Source organism: Felis catus, chromosome B3 (genome assembly GCF_018350175.1).
Source record: "Felis catus isolate Fca126 chromosome B3, F.catus_Fca126_mat1.0, whole genome shotgun sequence".
Classification (NCBI taxonomy): domain Eukaryota; kingdom Metazoa; phylum Chordata; class Mammalia; order Carnivora; family Felidae; genus Felis; species Felis catus.
In genome coordinates this window covers 146198165-146218381 of record NC_058373.1, presented here as the reverse complement: position 1 = coordinate 146218381, position 20217 = coordinate 146198165, and the positions used below count along the sequence as shown (strand labels likewise).

At 61.6% G+C, this 20217-nt stretch overlaps 1 protein-coding gene across 3 annotated transcripts in view; it reads left to right on the top strand.

Annotated features, from left to right (window-relative positions):
* AHNAK2 (AHNAK nucleoprotein 2) overlaps positions 1 to 19422 on the top strand; it is a 33474-nt gene extending 14052 nt beyond the window's left edge. For 2 of the 3 annotated variants that reach the window (XM_045060630.1, XM_045060631.1), the window contains exons 5-7: positions 484 to 634; positions 908 to 1092; positions 1236 to 19422. In XM_045060630.1, coding sequence (XP_044916565.1) covers positions 484 to 634; positions 908 to 1092; positions 1236 to 18893 — 17994 coding nt within the window. In that variant the 3' untranslated portion in view covers positions 18894 to 19422. The remainder of the gene's footprint in view (positions 1 to 483; positions 635 to 907; positions 1093 to 1235) is intronic. The other variant, XM_045060632.1, reaches the window with a different exon arrangement.
* The last annotated feature ends 795 nt before the right edge of the window (positions 19423 to 20217 follow it).

Below are 20217 nucleotides of genomic sequence, written 5' to 3'. Positions count from 1 at the left end.
GCCTGCTCTGCCGTCGGTGGGTCAGCACCTCTGAAGCCAGCTGGGACCGGAAGTGTCCGCTGGGTCTGAGGTCAGGCTGGCCGCACCGTGTGCCGTGCGCCCCGGGGGCTCCTCAGAGAGTATCAGCCACGCCGCACGTCATCGCTGCCGGAGTGTGTGAAGAAAGAACGAGACTTTGGCCGCCCAGCCGGAAGGCCAGCCTCCTCGGCCCCGTTGGGCCTACGGGGCTGCCCCCGAGTCCTGGCGGGTGGGGGTGGGGGTACGAGGAGGCCGCTCCCACCGGAGGTGGCTTGCAGCTGGCTTCCTCCGGAGCTCGGACACACAGCCTGGGCTCTGGCTGGGGGCTCCTCCTCTTCCCCGCATCACCTGGATGAGGGGCGGGACTCTGGGGTCCCCGTGTGCAGGGCAGGGGGGCTCCCAGCACCGATGGCCACAGCGGCACAGGCCGATGGTTGCCACGGCCCCTGTGTGCTTCTGATCCAGTCCGTGCAAGAGGCGACAGAGGTGACGCTGAGGACAGACGTGGAGGCCGGAGCCAGCGGCTACAGCGTCACAGGGGGCGGGGACCGAGGGATTTTCGTCAAGCAAGTGCTGAAGGACTCCTCCGCCGCCAAGCTCTTCAGCCTAAGAGAAGGTGCCCTGGCCGCCCCACCCCTGCGGTACCCACGGGTCCCACCAGGACGGGAGGGCCCCGGGGCTCAGGACGCCCCCGAGGACCCCGCCAGGCCCTTTTGGGCTGAGCCGGGCTTGCTCTCTGTGCGGCTGGGTGGCCTCCTTCCCACGCAGGGCTCCGTGCAGGGTGGGCTGGGCTCCCCATCAGGGGCCCCTCTCACACACCCCTGTATCTCTGGAAGGAAGGGCGAGAGCGGGGAAACTGAGGCCAAGGGCCCACTCTGTGTTTGTCTAGGTGATCAGCTGCTCAGTGCAACCATATTCTTTGACAACATTAAATATGAAGACGCTCTCAAAATTCTTCAGTACTCAGAGCCTTACAAGGTTCAATTCCAAGTCAGACGGAAACGTCCTGCCGCAGGGGATGAGGAAGGGGTCTCCGGTGGCGCTCAGGCCGGCCGCAAGGACAGTGAGACGCAGGTGAGGCTGGGCCCCGCCGACCGCCCTGCTCCCGGGCCCGAGGCTGAGTGGGGGGCGCCCTCCCCTCCCGCATCTGTCTTGTGAGCCCAGGGCCCTAGAATTCCCACGCTACTGCTGCCATGCTCCCTGTCCTTGTATTTCAGGAAAAAGATGTCGCCGATGGGTGCACAGAGACCCCCACGAAGACTGTGGAAGGAAGTGGAGACAAGGAGAGACTGATCTCCAAGCCCAGAGAGGGCAGGGGCAGGCCATCCCAAAACGAGAGGCTCTCCTGGCCCAAATTCCAGTCAATAAAGACCAAGCCCAGGTCAGGGCCGCGGAGGTCACACAGCTCTTCAGAGGCCTGTGAGCGAGGACACCCACCTGACATGTCCCCCACGAGCACAGACACAGAGGCCCAGCTCCCAACAGAGGAGCAGGAGCAGAAGGCAGGACCGGACGGCCAGCGGAGGAGAAGGTTCCTGAACCTGCGATTCAGAGTGGGCTCAGGGAAGGGTCCAACACCGGGGGCGAGGCCGAGCACAGAGGTCCAGTCTGGGGTCCTAGAGGAGGCAGCATCCTGGGATGACAGCCAAGAGGGCGCCAAGGCCAGCACAGACAGGACGGTGGAGGGACCAGAGGGGACATCAGCTCTCACTGCCCAGCAGCCCGTGGAGCCGGGCCGCCCCAGCGAGGGAGCCTGGGGGGACGGGGCCAGCGTGGCACCCAGGCGCCGAAGAAAGACAAAGGAAGTGAAGGACCAGGTCGACTCGGTGTCAGACGGGAAACCCGGGATGGACTCAGGCCCAAAGCCAGGTGGAGACGGCCACAGAGAAGCAGTCCAGGGCACAGAAACTGGGATTGCCACATCGGCTCTGCAAGGCAAAGTGGACACACAGGGCCGCCAGCCGGAGTTCCAAATCCAAATACCCGATGTCAAAACGCCCAGCTTTGAATTCTGCAAAGAAACAATGCCAGACAGAGAAGCGGGCACAGCAGCACGAGTGCAGGGACCCAGACACGGAGGTCCTACAGCAGAGGGCACGGGCATGAAAGAGCAGCCTGACCACAGACCGGGACCACAGGTGGCTGGAAAGCCCGCAGGGCCCCTGACAGAACGGGACGAAGGAGGAGCAGAGGGAGCTGAGGCAGGGCACGGAGAGGCACACGCCGAAGAGGGGGACACACACGCACAGGGCAGACAGGAGAGGAAAACTAGGTTCAAATTCAAAACACCCTCATTCGGGTGGTCTCCAGGAAAGGACATAAAATCAGGTCAGGAACAGGTCAGAGAAATGGAGAGCACGCTCACCATTCTGACCGCAGAGAGAGGTGCCAGAGTCAAACAGTCAGAACGCGAAAAAACAAAATTAGACACACCTGAGGTAGACTCAAGAGCCACGGAGGGAGAAAGAGAGGGTGTTCAGACAACTCAAGCCGATTTTACACTGGGAGAAAGGGAGGTGGCCGCCAGAGACAGCAAGTTCAAAATGCCCAGGTTCAAGATGCCATCTTTCGGTGCCTCCGTGCCAAGCAAGTCCTTGGAGGCCACGGTGGACGTGTCCCTGCCCAAGATCCAGGCGGAAGTGTCCCTGCCTTCCATGGAAGCTGAGGTCAAGAGCAATGATGTGACCATTGAGCTGCCATCTGCTGACTTAGAACTCAAGACATCCACGGTGGGGGAGAAGGTTCCAGAAGGCCAAATCCCTGAAGGGGAGCTCCAGGAACCCTCGGCAGGAGCCAGAGTCAAAGGGCACCTGCCCAAGGTGCACATGCCCAGCATGAAGATGCCGAAAGTGGATTTTAAGACACCCCAGGTGGACATCAAGGGGCCCAAGGTGGACATCAAGGGACCCAAGGTGGACCTAAAGGGCCCCAAAGGGGAGGTGAGCATGCCAGATGTGGAGGGGACACTGCTGAGTGCAGATGTGGATGTCCAGGCACCCACCACCAAGTTGGAGGGTGACGTTACCCTGGGAGACAAGGAGGTGGCCGCTAGAGACAGCAAGTTCAAAATGCCTAAGTTCAAGATGCCTTCCTTTGGTGCCTCAGCGCCAAGCAAGTCCTTGGAGGCCGCGGTGGACGTTTCCATGCCCAAGATCCAGGCAGAAGTGTCCCTGCCTTCCATGGAAGCTGAGGTCAAGACCAGTGATGTGACCATTGAGCTGCCATCCGCTGACTTAGAACTCAAGACTTCCACGGTGGCCCAGAAGCTCCCTGATGTTCAGGTGCCTGAGGGAGAGCTCCGGGAGCCCTCAGCAGGAGCCGGGTTCAAAGGGCACCTGCCCAAGGTGCACATGCCCAGCATCAAGATGCCCGAAGTGGACATCAAAGCCCCCCAGGTGGACATCAAGGGGCCCCAGGTGGACATCAAGGGACCCAAGGTGGACCTAAAGGGCCCCAAAGGGGAGGTGAGCATGCCAGATGTGGAGGGGACACTGCTGAGTGCAGATGTGGATGTCCAGGCACCCACCACCAAGTTGGAGGGTGACGTTACCCTGGGAGACAAGGAGGTGGCCGCTAGAGACAGCAAGTTCAAAATGCCCAAGTTCAAGATGCCTTCCTTCGGTGCCTCAGCGCCAAGCAAGTCCTTGGAGGCCGCGGTGGACGTTTCCGTGCCCAAGATCCAGGCAGAAGTGTCCCTGCCTTCCATGGAAGCTGAGGTCAAGACCAGTGATGTGACCGTTGAGCTGCCATCTGCTGACCTAGAACTCAAGACTTCCACGGTGGCCCAGAAGCTCCCTGATGTTCAGGTGCCCGAGGGAGAGCTCCAGGAATCCTCAGCAGGAGCCGGGTTCAAAGGGCACCTGCCCAAGGTGCACATGCCCAGCATCAAGATGCCCAAAGTGGACTTTAAGGCACCCCAGGTTGACATCAAGGGGCCCAAGGTGGATATCAAAGGACCCAAAGGGGAGGTGAGTGCCCCTGATGTGGATGTGACCCTGCCAAGTGTGGAGATGGATGTCCAGGCACCCACCGCCAAGTTGGAGGGTGACGTTACCCTGGGAGACAAGGAGGTGACCGCTAGAGACAGCAAGTTCAAAATGCCCAAGTTCAAGATGCCATCTTTCGGTGCCTCGGCGCCAAGCAAGTCCTTGGAGGCCGCGGTGGACGTGTCCCTGCCCAAGATCCAGGCAGAAGCATCCCTGCCCTCCATGGAAGCTGAGGTCAAGACCAGTGATGTGACCGTTGAGCTGCCATCTGCCGACCTAGAGGTGAAGACTGCCATGGTGGGCATGAAGCTTCCAGAAGGCCAAATCCCTGAAGGGGAGCTCCAGGAACCTTCGGCAGGAGCCGGAGTCAAAGGGCACCTGCCCAAGGTGCACATGCCCAGCATGAAGATGCCCAAAGTGGACTTTAAGGCACCCCAAGTGGACATCAAGGGGCCCAAGTTCGACATGAAGGCCCCCCAGGTGGACATCAAGGGGCCCAAGGTGGACCTGAAGGGCCCAAAAGGGGAGGTGAGTGCGCCCGACGTGGATGTGACCCTGCCCAGCGCAGACGTGGACGTCCAGGCACCCACGGCCAAGTTGGAGGGTGACGTTACCCTGGGAGACAAGGAGGTGACCGCTAGAGACAGCAAGTTCAAAATGCCCAAGTTCAAGATGCCATCTTTCGGTGCCTCGGCACCAAGCAAGTCCTTGGAGGCCGCGGTGGACGTGTCCCTGCCCAAGATCCAGGCAGAAGTGTCCCTGCCCTCCATGGAAGCTGAGGTCAAGTCCAGTGATGTGACCGTTGAGCTGCCATCTGCCGACCTAGAGGTCAAGACTGCCATGGTGGGCATGAAGCTTCCAGAAGGCCAAATCCCTGAAGGGGAGCTCCAGGAACCCTCGGCAGGAGCCGGAGTCAAAGGGCACCTGCCCAAGGTGCACATGCCCAGCATGAAGATGCCCAAAGTGGACTTTAAGGCGCCCCAGGTGGACATCAAGGGGCCCAAGGTGGACGTCAAAGGACCCAAGGTGGACCTGAAGGGCCCCAAAGGGGAGGTGACCGCCCCTGACGTGGAAATGACCCTGCCCAGTGTGCAGATGGACGTCCAGGGACCCACTGCCAAGCTGGAGGGTGACGTTACCCTGGGAGACAAGGAGGTGGCCGCTAGAGACAGCAAGTTCAAAATGCCCAAGTTCAAGATGCCTTCCTTCGGTGCCTCAGCGCCAAGCAAGTCCTTGGAGGCCGCGGTGGACGTTTCCGTGCCCAAGATCCAGGCAGAAGTGTCCCTGCCTTCCATGGAAGCTGAGGTCAAGACCAGCGATGTGACCGTTGAGCTGCCATCTGCTGACCTAGAACTCAAGACCTCCACGGTGGCCCAGAAGCTCCCTGATGTTCAGGTGCCCAAGGGAGAGCTCCAGGAATCCTCAGCAGGAGCCGGGTTCAAAGGGCACCTGCCCAAGGTGCACATGCCCAGCATCAAGATGCCCAAAGTGGACTTTAAGGCACCCCAGGTTGACATCAAGGGGCCCAAGGTGGATATCAAAGGACCCAAAGGGGAGGTGAGTGCCCCTGACGTGGATGTGACCCTGCCAAGTGTGGAGATGGATGTCCAGGCACCCACCGCCAAGTTGGAGGGTGACGTTACCCTGGGAGACAAGGAGGTGACCGCTAGAGACAGCAAGTTCAAAATGCCCAAGTTCAAGATGCCATCTTTCGGTGCCTCGGCGCCAAGCAAGTCCTTGGAGGCCGCGGTGGACGTGTCCCTGCCCAAGATCCAGGCAGAAGCATCCCTGCCCTCCATGGAAGCTGAGGTCAAGACCAGTGATGTGACCGTTGAGCTGCCATCTGCTGACCTAGAACTCAAGACTTCCACGGTGGCCCAGAAGCTCCCTGATGTTCAGGTGCCCGAGGGAGAGCTCCAGGAATCCTCAGCAGGAGCCGGGTTCAAAGGGCACCTGCCCAAGGTGCACATGCCCAGCATGAAGATGCCCAAAGTGGATTTTAAGGCGCCCCAGGTGGACATCAAGGCACCCAAGTTGGACGTCAAAGGACCCAAGGTGGACCTGAAGGGCCCCAAAGGGGAGGTGACCGCCCCTGACGTGGAAGTGACCCTGCCCAGTGTGCAGATGGACGTCCAGGGACCCACTGCCAAGCTGGAGGGTGACATTACCCTGGGAGACAAGGAGGTGGCCGCTAGAGACAGCAAGTTCAAAATGCCCAAGTTCAAGATGCCTTCCTTCGGTGCCTCAGCGCCAAGCAAGTCCTTGGAGGCCGCGGTGGACGTTTCCGTGCCCAAGATCCAGGCAGAAGTGTCCCTGCCTTCCATGGAAGCTGAGGTCAAGACCAGTGATGTGACCGTTGAGCTGCCATCTGCTGACCTAGAACTCAAGACTTCCACGGTGGCCCAGAAGCTCCCTGATGTTCAGGTGCCCGAGGGAGAGCTCCAGGAATCCTCAGCAGGAGCCGGGTTCAAAGGGCACCTGCCCAAGGTGCACATGCCCAGCATCAAGATGCCCAAAGTGGACTTTAAGGCACCCCAGGTTGACATCAAGGGGCCCAAGGTGGATATCAAAGGACCCAAAGGGGAGGTGAGTGCCCCTGACGTGGATGTGACCCTGCCAAGTGTGGAGATGGATGTCCAGGCACCCACCGCCAAGTTGGAGGGTGACGTTACCCTGGGAGACAAGGAGGTGACCGCTAGAGACAGCAAGTTCAAAATGCCCAAGTTCAAGATGCCATCTTTCGGTGCCTCGGCGCCAAGCAAGTCCTTGGAGGCCGCGGTGGACGTGTCCCTGCCCAAGATCCAGGCAGAAGCATCCCTGCCCTCCATGGAAGCTGAGGTCAAGACCAGTGATGTGACCGTTGAGCTGCCATCTGCCGACCTAGAGGTGAAGACTGCCATGGTGGGCATGAAGCTTCCAGAAGGCCAAATCCCTGAAGGGGAGCTCCAGGAACCTTCGGCAGGAGCCGGAGTCAAAGGGCACCTGCCCAAGGTGCACATGCCCAGCATGAAGATGCCCAAAGTGGACTTTAAGGCACCCCAAGTGGACATCAAGGGGCCCAAGTTCGACATGAAGGCCCCCCAGGTGGACATCAAGGGGCCCAAGGTGGACCTGAAGGGCCCAAAAGGGGAGGTGAGTGCGCCCGACGTGGATGTGACCCTGCCCAGCGCAGACGTGGACGTCCAGGCACCCACGGCCAAGTTGGAGGGTGACGTTACCCTGGGAGACAAGGAGGTGACCGCTAGAGACAGCAAGTTCAAAATGCCCAAGTTCAAGATGCCATCTTTCGGTGCCTCGGCACCAAGCAAGTCCTTGGAGGCCGCGGTGGACGTGTCCCTGCCCAAGATCCAGGCAGAAGTGTCCCTGCCCTCCATGGAAGCTGAGGTCAAGTCCAGTGATGTGACCGTTGAGCTGCCATCTGCCGACCTAGAGGTCAAGACTGCCATGGTGGGCATGAAGCTTCCAGAAGGCCAAATCCCTGAAGGGGAGCTCCAGGAACCCTCGGCAGGAGCCGGAGTCAAAGGGCACCTGCCCAAGGTGCACATGCCCAGCATGAAGATGCCCAAAGTGGACTTTAAGGCGCCCCAGGTGGACATCAAGGGGCCCAAGGTGGACGTCAAAGGACCCAAGGTGGACCTGAAGGGCCCCAAAGGGGAGGTGACCGCCCCTGACGTGGAAATGACCCTGCCCAGTGTGCAGATGGACGTCCAGGGACCCACTGCCAAGCTGGAGGGTGACGTTACCCTGGGAGACAAGGAGGTGGCCGCTAGAGACAGCAAGTTCAAAATGCCCAAGTTCAAGATGCCTTCCTTCGGTGCCTCAGCGCCAAGCAAGTCCTTGGAGGCCGCGGTGGACGTTTCCGTGCCCAGGATCCAGGCGGAAGTGTCCCTGCCTTCCATGGAAGCTGAGGTCAAGACCAGCGATGTGACCGTTGAGCTGCCATCTGCTGACCTAGAACTCAAGACCTCCACGGTGGCCCAGAAGCTCCCTGATGTTCAGGTGCCCGAGGGAGAGCTCCAGGAATCCTCAGCAGGAGCCGGGTTCAAAGGGCACCTGCCCAAGGTGCACATGCCCAGCATCAAGATGCCCAAAGTGGACTTTAAGGCACCCCAGGTTGACATCAAGGGGCCCAAGGTGGATATCAAAGGACCCAAAGGGGAGGTGAGTGCCCCTGACGTGGATGTGACCCTGCCAAGTGTGGAGATGGATGTCCAGGCACCCACCGCCAAGTTGGAGGGTGACGTTACCCTGGGAGACAAGGAGGTGACCGCTAGAGACAGCAAGTTCAAAATGCCCAAGTTCAAGATGCCATCTTTCGGTGCCTCGGCGCCAAGCAAGTCCTTGGAGGCCGCGGTGGACGTGTCCCTGCCCAAGATCCAGGCAGAAGCATCCCTGCCCTCCATGGAAGCTGACGTCAAGACCAGTGATGTGACCGTTGAGCTGCCATCTGCCGACCTAGAGGTGAAGACTGCCATGGTGGGCATGAAGCTTCCAGAAGGCCAAATCCCTGAAGGGGAGCTCCAGGAACCTTCGGCAGGAGCCGGAGTCAAAGGGCACCTGCCCAAGGTGCACATGCCCAGCATGAAGATGCCCAAAGTGGACTTTAAGGCACCCCAAGTGGACATCAAGGGGCCCAAGTTCGACATGAAGGCCCCCCAGGTGGACATCAAGGGGCCCAAGGTGGACCTGAAGGGCCCAAAAGGGGAGGTGAGTGCGCCCGACGTGGATGTGACCCTGCCCAGCACAGACGTGGACGTCCAGGCACCCACGGCCAAGTTGGAGGGTGACGTTACCCTGGGAGACAAGGAGGTGACCGCTAGAGACAGCAAGTTCAAAATGCCCAAGTTCAAGATGCCATCTTTCGGTGCCTCGGCACCAAGCAAGTCCTTGGAGGCCGCGGTGGACGTGTCCCTGCCCAAGATCCAGGCAGAAGCATCCCTGCCCTCCATGGAAGCTGAGGTCAAGTCCAGTGATGTGACCGTTGAGCTGCCATCTGCCGACCTAGAGGTCAAGACTGCCATGGTGGGCATGAAGCTTCCAGAAGGCCAAATCCCTGAAGGGGAGCTCCAGGAACCCTCGGCAGGAGCCGGAGTCAAAGGGCACCTGCCCAAGGTGCACATGCCCAGCATGAAGATGCCCAAAGTGGACTTTAAGGCGCCCCAGGTGGACATCAAGGCGCCCAAGTTGGACGTCAAAGGACCCAAGGTGGACCTGAAGGGCCCCAAAGGGGAGGTGACCGCCCCTGACGTGGAAGTGACCCTGCCCAGTGTGCAGATGGACGTCCAGGGACCCACTGCCAAGCTGGAGGGTGACATTACCCTGGGAGACAAGGAGGTGGCCGCTAGAGACAGCAAGTTCAAAATGCCCAAGTTCAAGATGCCTTCCTTCGGTGCCTCAGCGCCAAGCAAGTCCTTGGAGGCCGCGGTGGACGTTTCCGTGCCCAAGATCCAGGCGGAAGTGTCCCTGCCTTCCATGGAAGCTGAGGTCAAGACCAGTGATGTGACCGTTGAGCTGCCATCTGCTGACCTAGAACTCAAGACTTCCACGGTGGCCCAGAAGCTCCCTGATGTTCAGGTGCCCGAGGGAGAGCTCCAGGAATCCTCAGCAGGAACCGGGTTCAAAGGGCACCTGCCCAAGGTGCACATGCCCAGCATCAAGATGCCCAAAGTGGACTTTAAGGCACCCCAGGTTGACATCAAGGGGCCCAAGGTGGATATCAAAGGACCCAAAGGGGAGGTGAGTGCGCCCGACGTGGATGTGACCCTGCCCAGCGCAGACGTGGACGTCCAGGCACCCACGGCCAAGTTGGAGGGTGACGTTACCCTGGGAGACAAGGAGGTGACCGCTAGAGACAGCAAGTTCAAAATGCCCAAGTTCAAGATGCCATCTTTCGGTGCCTCGGCGCCAAGCAAGTCCTTGGAGGCCGCGGTGGACGTGTCCCTGCCCAAGATCCAGGCAGAAGCATCCCTGCCCTCCATGGAAGCTGAGGTCAAGTCCAGTGATGTGACCGTTGAGCTGCCATCTGCCGACCTAGAGGTCAAGACTGCCATGGTGGGCATGAAGCTTCCAGAAGGCCAAATCCCTGAAGGGGAGCTCCAGGAACCCTCGGCAGGAGCCGGAGTCAAAGGGCACCTGCCCAAGGTGCACATGCCCAGCATGAAGATGCCCAAAGTGGACTTTAAGGCGCCCCAGGTGGACATCAAGGGGCCCAAGGTGGACGTCAAAGGACCCAAGGTGGACCTGAAGGGCCCCAAAGGGGAGGTGACCGCCCCTGACGTGGAAATGACCCTGCCCAGTGTGCAGATGGACGTCCAGGGACCCACTGCCAAGCTGGAGGGTGACGTTACCCTGGGAGACAAGGAGGTGGCCGCTAGAGACAGCAAGTTCAAAATGCCCAAGTTCAAGATGCCTTCCTTCGGTGCCTCAGCGCCAAGCAAGTCCTTGGAGGCCGCGGTGGACGTTTCCGTGCCCAGGATCCAGGCGGAAGTGTCCCTGCCTTCCATGGAAGCTGAGGTCAAGACCAGCGATGTGACCGTTGAGCTGCCATCTGCTGACCTAGAACTCAAGACCTCCACGGTGGCCCAGAAGCTCCCTGATGTTCAGGTGCCCGAGGGAGAGCTCCAGGAATCCTCAGCAGGAGCCGGGTTCAAAGGGCACCTGCCCAAGGTGCACATGCCCAGCATCAAGATGCCCAAAGTGGACTTTAAGGCACCCCAGGTTGACATCAAGGGGCCCAAGGTGGATATCAAAGGACCCAAAGGGGAGGTGAGTGCCCCTGACGTGGATGTGACCCTGCCAAGTGTGGAGATGGATGTCCAGGCACCCACCGCCAAGTTGGAGGGTGACGTTACCCTGGGAGACAAGGAGGTGACCGCTAGAGACAGCAAGTTCAAAATGCCCAAGTTCAAGATGCCATCTTTCGGTGCCTCGGCGCCAAGCAAGTCCTTGGAGGCCGCGGTGGACGTGTCCCTGCCCAAGATCCAGGCAGAAGCATCCCTGCCCTCCATGGAAGCTGAGGTCAAGACCAGTGATGTGACCGTTGAGCTGCCATCTGCCGACCTAGAGGTGAAGACTGCCATGGTGGGCATGAAGCTTCCAGAAGGCCAAATCCCTGAAGGGGAGCTCCAGGAACCTTCGGCAGGAGCCGGAGTCAAAGGGCACCTGCCCAAGGTGCACATGCCCAGCATGAAGATGCCCAAAGTGGACTTTAAGGCACCCCAAGTGGACATCAAGGGGCCCAAGTTCGACATGAAGGCCCCCCAGGTGGACATCAAGGGGCCCAAGGTGGACCTGAAGGGCCCAAAAGGGGAGGTGAGTGCGCCCGACGTGGATGTGACCCTGCCCAGCGCAGACGTGGACGTCCAGGCACCCACGGCCAAGTTGGAGGGTGACGTTACCCTGGGAGACAAGGAGGTGACCGCTAGAGACAGCAAGTTCAAAATGCCCAAGTTCAAGATGCCATCTTTCGGTGCCTCGGCACCAAGCAAGTCCTTGGAGGCCGCGGTGGACGTGTCCCTGCCCAAGATCCAGGCAGAAGCATCCCTGCCCTCCATGGAAGCTGAGGTCAAGTCCAGTGATGTGACCGTTGAGCTGCCATCTGCCGACCTAGAGGTCAAGACTGCCATGGTGGGCATGAAGCTTCCAGAAGGCCAAATCCCTGAAGGGGAGCTCCAGGAACCCTCGGCAGGAGCCGGAGTCAAAGGGCACCTGCCCAAGGTGCACATGCCCAGCATGAAGATGCCCAAAGTGGACTTTAAGGCGCCCCAGGTGGACATCAAGGGGCCCAAGTTGGACGTCAAAGGACCCAAGGTGGACCTGAAGGGCCCCAAAGGGGAGGTGACCGCCCCTGACGTGGAAGTGACCCTGCCCAGTGTGCAGATGGACGTCCAGGGACCCACTGCCAAGCTGGAGGGTGACGTTACCCTGGGAGACAAGGAGGTGGCCGCTAGAGACAGCAAGTTCAAAATGCCCAAGTTCAAGATGCCTTCCTTCGGTGCCTCAGCGCCAAGCAAGTCCTTGGAGGCCGCGGTGGATGTTTCCGTGCCCAAGATCCAGGCGGAAGTGTCCCTGCCTTCCATGGAAGCTGAGGTCAAGACCAGTGATGTGACCGTTGAGCTGCCATCTGCTGACCTAGAACTCAAGACTTCCACGGTGGCCCAGAAGCTCCCTGATGTTCAGGTGCCCGAGGGAGAGCTCCAGGAATCCTCAGCAGGAGCCGGGTTCAAAGGGCACCTGCCCAAGGTGCACATGCCCAGCATCAAGATGCCCAAAGTGGACTTTAAGGCACCCCAGGTTGACATCAAGGGGCCCAAGGTGGATATCAAAGGACCCAAAGGGGAGGTGAGTGCCCCTGACGTGGATGTGACCCTGCCAAGTGTGGAGATGGATGTCCAGGCACCCACCGCCAAGTTGGAGGGTGACGTTACCCTGGGAGACAAGGAGGTGACCGCTAGAGACAGCAAGTTCAAAATGCCCAAGTTCAAGATGCCATCTTTCGGTGCCTCGGCGCCAAGCAAGTCCTTGGAGGCCGCGGTGGACGTGTCCCTGCCCAAGATCCAGGCAGAAGCATCCCTGCCCTCCATGGAAGCTGAGGTCAAGACCAGTGATGTGACCATTGAGCTGCCATCTGCCGACCTAGAGGTGAAGACTGCCATGGTGGGCATGAAGCTTCCAGAAGGCCAAATCCCTGAAGGGGAGCTCCAGGAACCTTCGGCAGGAGCCGGAGTCAAAGGGCACCTGCCCAAGGTGCACATGCCCAGCATGAAGATGCCCAAAGTGGACTTTAAGGCACCCCAAGTGGACATCAAGGGGCCCAAGTTCGACATGAAGGCCCCCCAGGTGGACATCAAGGGGCCCAAGGTGGACCTGAAGGGCCCAAAAGGGGAGGTGAGTGCGCCCGACGTGGATGTGACCCTGCCCAGCGCAGACGTGGACGTCCAGGCACCCACGGCCAAGTTGGAGGGTGACGTTACCCTGGGAGACAAGGAGGTGACCGCTAGAGACAGCAAGTTCAAAATGCCCAAGTTCAAGATGCCATCTTTCGGTGCCTCGGCACCAAGCAAGTCCTTGGAGGCCGCGGTGGACGTGTCCCTGCCCAAGATCCAGGCAGAAGTGTCCCTGCCCTCCATGGAAGCTGAGGTCAAGTCCAGTGATGTGACCGTTGAGCTGCCATCTGCCGACCTAGAGGTCAAGACTGCCATGGTGGGCATGAAGCTTCCAGAAGGCCAAATCCCTGAAGGGGAGCTCCAGGAACCCTCGGCAGGAGCCGGAGTCAAAGGGCACCTGCCCAAGGTGCACATGCCCAGCATGAAGATGCCCAAAGTGGACTTCAAGGCGCCCAAGTTCGACATGAAAGCCCCCCAGGTGGACATCAAGGGGCCCAAGGTGGACCTGAAGGGCCCCAAAGAGGAGGTGACCGCCCCTGACGTGGAAGTGACCCTGCCCAGTGTGCAGATGGACGTCCATGGACCCACTGCCAAGCTGGAGGGTGACGTTACCCTGGGAGACAAGGAGGTGGCCGCTAGAGACAGCAAGTTCAAAATGCCCAAGTTCAAGATGCCTTCCTTCGGTGCCTCAGCGCCAAGCAAGTCCTTGGAGGCCGCGGTGGACGTGTCCGTGCCCAAGATCCAGGCGGAAGTGTCCCTGCCCTCCATGGAAGCTGAGGTCAAGTCCAGTGATGTGACCGTTGAGCTGCCATCTGCTGACCTAGAACTCAAGACTTCCACAGTGGGTGAGAAGCTCCCTGATGTTCAGGTGCCCGAGGTAGAGCTCCAGGAGTCCTCAACAGGAGCCGGGTTCAAAGGGCACCTGCCCAAGGTGCACATGCCCAGCATCAAGATGCCCAAAGTGGACATCAAAGCCCCCCAGGTTGACATCAAGGGGCCCAAAGTGGATATCAAAGGACCCAAACGGGAGGTGAGTGCCCCTGACGTGGATGTGACCCTGCCCAGTGTGGAGATGGATGTCCAGGCACCCACTGCCAAGTTGGAGCGTGACGTTACCCTGGGAGACAAGGAGGTGACCGCTAGAGACAGCAAATTCAAAATGCCCAAGTTCAAGATGCCATCTTTTGGTGCCTCGGCACCAAGCAAGTCCTTGGAGGCCGCGGTGGACGTGTCCCTGCCCAAGATCCAGGCAGAAGCGTCCCTGCCCTCCATGGAAGCTGAGGTCAAGTCCAGTGATGTGACCGTTGAGCTGCCATCTGCCGACCTAGAGGTGAAGACTGCCATGGTGGGCATGAAGCTTCCAGAAGGCCAAATCCCTGAAGGGGAGCTCCAGGAACCTTCGGCAGGAGCCGGAGTCAAAGGGCACCTGCCCAAGGTGCACATGCCCAGCATGAAGATGCCCAAAGTGGACTTTAAGGCACCCCAAGTGGACATCAAGGGGCCCAAGTTCGACATGAAGGCCCCCGAGGTGGACATCAAGGGGCCCAAGGTGGACCTGAAGGGCTCAAAAGGAGAGGTGAGTGCACCCGACGTGGATGTGACCCTGCCCAGCGCGGACGTGGACGTCCAGGCACCCACGGCCAAGTTGGAGGGTGACATTACCCTGGGAGACAAGGAGGTGACCGCTAGAGACAGCAAGTTCAAAATGCCCAAGTTCAAGATGCCATCTTTCGGTGCCTCGGCACCAAGCAAGTCCTTGGAGGCCGTGGTGGACGTGTCCCTGCCCAAGATCCAGGGAGAAATGTCCCTGCCCTCCATGGAAGCTGTGGTCAAGTCCAGTGATGTGACCGTTGAGCTGCCATCTGCCGACCTAGAGGTGAAGACTGCCATGGTGGACATGAAGCTTCCAGAAGGCCAAATCCCTGAAGGGGAGCTCCAGGAACCCTTGGCAGGAGCCGGAGTCAAAGGGCACCTGCCCAAGGTGCACATGCCCAGCATGAAGATGCCCAAAGTGGACTTTAAGGCACCCCAGGTGGACATCAAGGCCCCCAAGTTGGACATGAAGGGACCCAAGGTGGACCTGAAGGGCCCAAAAGGGGAGGTGAGTGCTCCCGACGTGGATGTGACCCTGCCCAGAGCAGACGTGGACGTCCAGGCACCCACGGCCAAGTTGGAGGGTGACCTTACCTTGGGAGACAAGGGGGTGACTGCTAGAGACAGCAAGTTCAAAATGCCCAAGTTCAAGATGCCTTCCTTCGGTGCCTCAGCGCCAAGCAAGTCCTTGGAGGCTGCGGTGGACGTTTCCGTGCCCAAGGTCCAAGCGGAAGTGTCCCTGCCCTCCATGGAAGCTGAGGTCAAGTCCAGTGATGTGACCGTTGAGCTGCCATCTGCTGACCTAGAACTCAAGTCTGCCATCGTAGCCGACAAGCTCCCGGAGATCGAAATGCCCGAGGGGGAGCCCCAGGAACCCACGGCAGGAGCCGGACTCAAAGGGCACGTGCCCAAGGTGCACATGCCCAGCGTGAAGATGCCCAAAGTGGACTTTAACGCGCCCCAGGTGGACATCAAGGGCCCCAGGATGGACGTGAAGACCGCCGGAGGGGAGTTGAGCGCCCCCGACATGGATGTGACCCTGCCCAGCGTGGACGTGGACGCCCGGTCACCCAGGACTAAGTCAGATGTGGGTATGTCCTCTCGGAACCTGGAACTGTTTTCTAAAGGAAGCAAGTTGAAGGTTCCTAAAATCAACATTTCTTCTTCTGGTCACCCCAGTAGTAAGTCCTCTCTGGTCTCTCCACCTGTTGAGGGAATTGCCAAAGATGTTGACCTCAGTCCTTCTGGCCCCATGCATCCCGTCGTACGTGCTCGTGATGAGGATGCCGTCACAGTCAAAGGTGACGTAGGTCTCTCAATTGGGAAAGATGGAGGTCGAAGCAAAAGCAAAAAATCCCATTTTAAACTCCCCAAAGTCTTTTCTCCACCTGGGAAAACCCCTAAAGTGTTCTTAGCTTTTGGCGGAGAAGTTGCCATGCGTTCGCCTCCGAGCGAGTCTGCACATGGCGGGTCCCCGGGGCTGTCCAGCACTTCTGAAACTTCCCTGCCGGAGTCCCGGCCCGGCTGGCTCAGTGGTCCCCATGGGGATTCCTCTAGCCTCATTCCGGGTGAGGACGTCACACTTACAAAGTACCAGGTGACCATCCCCCGTGACCCCGCCTCCCCCGAGCTGCCCTGTGTAGGCCTGTCTGGGTCCCAGGCGGAGTCTCAGTTGCCCAGCGTGGCCGGTGCCGTGGACTCCCCATCCAGCGAGAATATTCTGCTGTCCCAGCCTGACGGCCACAGTGGCCCAGTGCACACCGTATTTCCTGAATCTTATGGCCGCGTGACTTTTCCTAAATTTCATCGACCAAAGTTCCAACTGTCATCCCCCCAATCAGCAGCTGGCATGGCGGAGCCCGGAGCTGCAGAGGGTGTCCCCGCCCTGTCCCCTCCCCTCCCTGAGTGGGGACCACACTCCTCGGCCAGGGAAGCCACGGGGTTCCCCTTGCCAGGCAGTCAGTTGCCGTCTGCAGGTGTCTCTGTGTCCACGGTGGCAGAGGGACCTGTGGGCACCGCGGGGACATCAGCAGTGGCTGGAGGGGAAGCCCCAGCCGGAGACGCGGAGCCTGAGGGGAGGGGCAGTCCTGTGAGAGCACCAAGAGTCAAGCTTCCCTCTTTCCACTGGTCCCCCCAAAAGGGGGCAGAGTCCAAAGCAGCCCCTGGAGCCCCCCCGCCACCGGGGGTTTCCCTGCCGCCAGCAGCAGCAGGTGAGGATGTGAGTCTTGGGCAGGAGGGAGAGAAGGGGGTGGTCACAGCACCCGCCCTCGCCCTACTGAAGGTCTCACCTCCCACAATGACGGCTTCCACAGGAGGGACCGGCGGAAGTGGCGGGGGCGGGGGTGCAGGTGCAGCAGCTGGGCCCCCAGAGGGAGCGGACGTGACCCTCCACCCCACACAGGCCCACGCTCCCGGTGCCGGCTTCGTCGAAGATGCGCTCAGACCCGCCGAGGCCCCGCCGGAGGCGAGCCTGTCCACCCGTGGCCCGTCCCTTGGAGACAGCAGCAGAGAGCACGGTCTCGGGGACGGCTCACAAAGCCAGCTTTGTGGGGAGGTGATGGCCCCCTCGACAGAGGTCCCCCTGCAGCCGTCCCGGACAACCCCAGATGCCGCCTCCCCCACGGAGGGGAGCCCAGCGCGGGAGGCGGCAGCGGGAGTCACTCCGGCCGGCCCCAGGGAGAGCTGGTTTAGAATGCCCGCGCTGCGTCTGCCCAGCTTCAGGCGCCCCTCCAAGGAGAGGCCTGGGTCTGCAGGGCTGGGGGCTCAGGGGCCCGCGCCTGCCACCAGTGCGCCAGGGGAGGGACAGGCACCGACCACGGTCCGGAGTCAGGGTGTCCCTGTTCCTGAGTCCGAGGAGGAGACGACTAAGTGCCCGCGGCCCCTGGAGGCCGGTGCCGACGTGGGAACCACTGGCATCGAAGCTTCTCACACAGACGTTCCGCAGAGGAATCTAGACCTTCAGGCCCCTGCTGCCGGCATGTCCACTCCCGAGGTCAGGGTCCGGCCAGGCGAAGGCTCCCTGCCCCTCCGGGTGTGCGGGACACTCGCAGAGCCCCACGGGCCTCCAGGAGAAGCAGGCCAGCGCCCCCTTGCTGGGACAGCAGCAGCGCAGGGCCCGGCCGGGGGCCCGGAGGAGCCGCCTCCCCAGCCCGAAGGCCCCCTCAGACTGAGGGCCTCCAGTACCGACGTGCCGTCCCAGGTTTCCGTGGTCAACGTGGGTCAAGTCTGGGAGGACTCTGTGCTCACTGTCCAGTTCCCCAAGTTAAAGGTTCCGAGGTTCAGCTTCCCAGCCCCCAGCGGGGAGGCTGACGTTTTCGTGCCCCGTGTCAGAGAGCTGCCGTCCCCACAGAGCCATCCTGACACTGCCCTGCTCGGGCAAAGCCCCGGCGCCCGGGACGCCGGCGTCCTGAAGGCGCCCGAGGCCGTCTCCTCAGAAGCCGCCCCCATCTGTAAGGTCAGGGTGCACATTCAGAGCGCGGAGGCCGAGAGCAGGCAGGTCACCGTACAAAGCACGGTGACAGCCATGTACACGGAGCTCTCGGAGCCCCAGGCTCTTCCTGCCCGGATCGTGCGGGAGTCAGAGGTCCCTGCGTCAGAGGCCCAAACGCCTTCCTACGGGTTCTCCTTACTAAAGGGGAGGGTCCCTGAGCCCACCGCTCGGTCGCAGGCACACGCGGTGACTGCGGACCCTGGGCCAAGAGGGCGCCTTCACCAGCCAGCCCCAGGAGCAGGACCTGTTTCTGGAGACCCGCAGCCTGACACCGGAGAGCCCTTTGAAATTCTCTCTCCCGATGGAGACGTGCCGGGAATGCCAGCCTGCTCTCCTGACCTCCGCTCTGGCCATGGGCCTGCAGACAGCTGTTCTGACGAGGAGCCGGCGGAAATTCTCGAGTTCCCGCCAGAAGAGGGCCGGGAGGCGGCGGCTGCCCTGGCAGAGGAGGACGGGGCCCCCAGAGCGAAAGCAGAAGGTAAAAGGTCCTCCGGCCTGTTCCGGTTTTGGCTCCCCAGCATCGGGTTTTCTTCCTCTGTCGCCGAGGCCGGCACTGACCCCCAGGCCGAAGCCCCGAGACCCGCTCCGGTCCAGACGCAGCCCGAGGCACGGCCGCCGCACCCGCAGGAGAGAGCGGGCTGGTTTCGATTGCCCAGGTTGGGCTTCTCCTCGTCTCCCACCAAGAAAAGCAAGAGTGCGGAGGCGGAGGCGGGTCCGGCCGAGCAGCACCTCCAGGAAGAGGCAGGCACCTTCTTTGACGCCCGAGAAAGCTTCTCCCCCGAGGAGCAGGAAGAGGGGGGGTCGGCGGAGGCCGCGGACTCCGGGGCGATGGTGGCCTCCGCGGCGAGAACCGAGCTGATCCTGCTGGAGGGGGACGGAGCCGCCAGCCGGGCCCCGGAGCCCAGGCCCGGCAGCGAATGAGGGCCGGGCGGGGGAGACCCTTCCCCGGAGGACGGGCGCCCAAACGAAATCCCGAGACAGAGGCCCCGCCGCGCACGGGGCTCCCGTCCCGCGGCCCACGGGACTGAGGCGCAGGGCGGCGGTGCCCGGACGGACGTGGCCCTCCGGGGCGGGAGCCCTGTGGGGACCCCCGGGGTAGCGGGGCCGCGGAGGGTGTAGAAGTAGTTCCGCTGTCCTGTGGCCCCTGTCTGGTCCCGCCCCGTCTCAGGTGGAGTCTGGCGCCTTCCAGGAAGCCCCCCCCCCCCACCTGCTTGCCTGTCACGAGCTCACTCCTGGCCTCACCCAGGCGAGCTTGGGGACGACACGCGACACGCACGCGGGGCAGAGGGAGGTGGCTGCGGGCGGGTGAGCCAGCCGAGGGGGCACCCGTCCGTGCCTGCACGGCCCCGCGCGGTCCCCGAGCCCCTTCGCGCACACGCTGCCACCAGGCCTCCCGCGGAAGCTCCCTGGCTGTCCCCAGACGGGCAATAAAGGACAGGATGCACCCACAGCACTGGCTGCGAGGTCTTGTGTTCCGCTCGCGCTCCCCACGCGCGCCCAGAACCAGTCTGGGCCGAGTTGCCGTGGGAGAGAGTTCGGGGGGACCTTAGAGCAGACCTTCGCTTACCCGCGTGTCCGTCAGATCCTTCTCGAGTCAGCGGCTGTGAGAGACCGAAAGGAAGGAGGCGCGGGCCGGGAGCTCAGTGTGGCCACGCTGCCACTGCTCGGCGGGAAGGACAGGGACAGAGCAGGGCAGTTGGCCGTGACAGGCCGTCTGGGAGGCCTTCCTTCACCTCCTTCCCAGCAGCCACGGGGAACACAAGGGGGGGGGCAGCAGAGTGAGGCTCCAGGGTCCGCCACCCCCGTGTCAGCTCTCCACCCCCCTCCGCTGCCCGCGGCGCTCGTCCTGGGCCCAGGGCACCCGCCCGCTCTCCCCTCCCTCCTTGCCCCTGCTGGCTCCCGGAGACCCGCCACCTCGCCCCCTGAGGGGAAGGGCTGCTCTTGGGCTGAGGGGAGGGTGCAGCAGCGAAGAGCTGGGCTGGGAGCCCCCCACGCGGTGCTGCCCTGGCAGGGAGGAGCGGGGCTGGAGCGCGCCCCCTCGCCCCCGCGCACACGGGCCTTTCCCTGTGGCGGGCTGGGCGAGCCACCCAAGTCAGGGGATGTGAAATTATGGCAAGTGGGCACGAGGCCTCTGGGCGGTTCACGAATGAGGACGGAGAAGGAGGTCGGTGGGGTCTTTGTCCCAAAGGTCCAGTGAGGCCATCCCACCGTCCAGGCGCCGGCAGCCTCCCTCTCCCATCCGTCC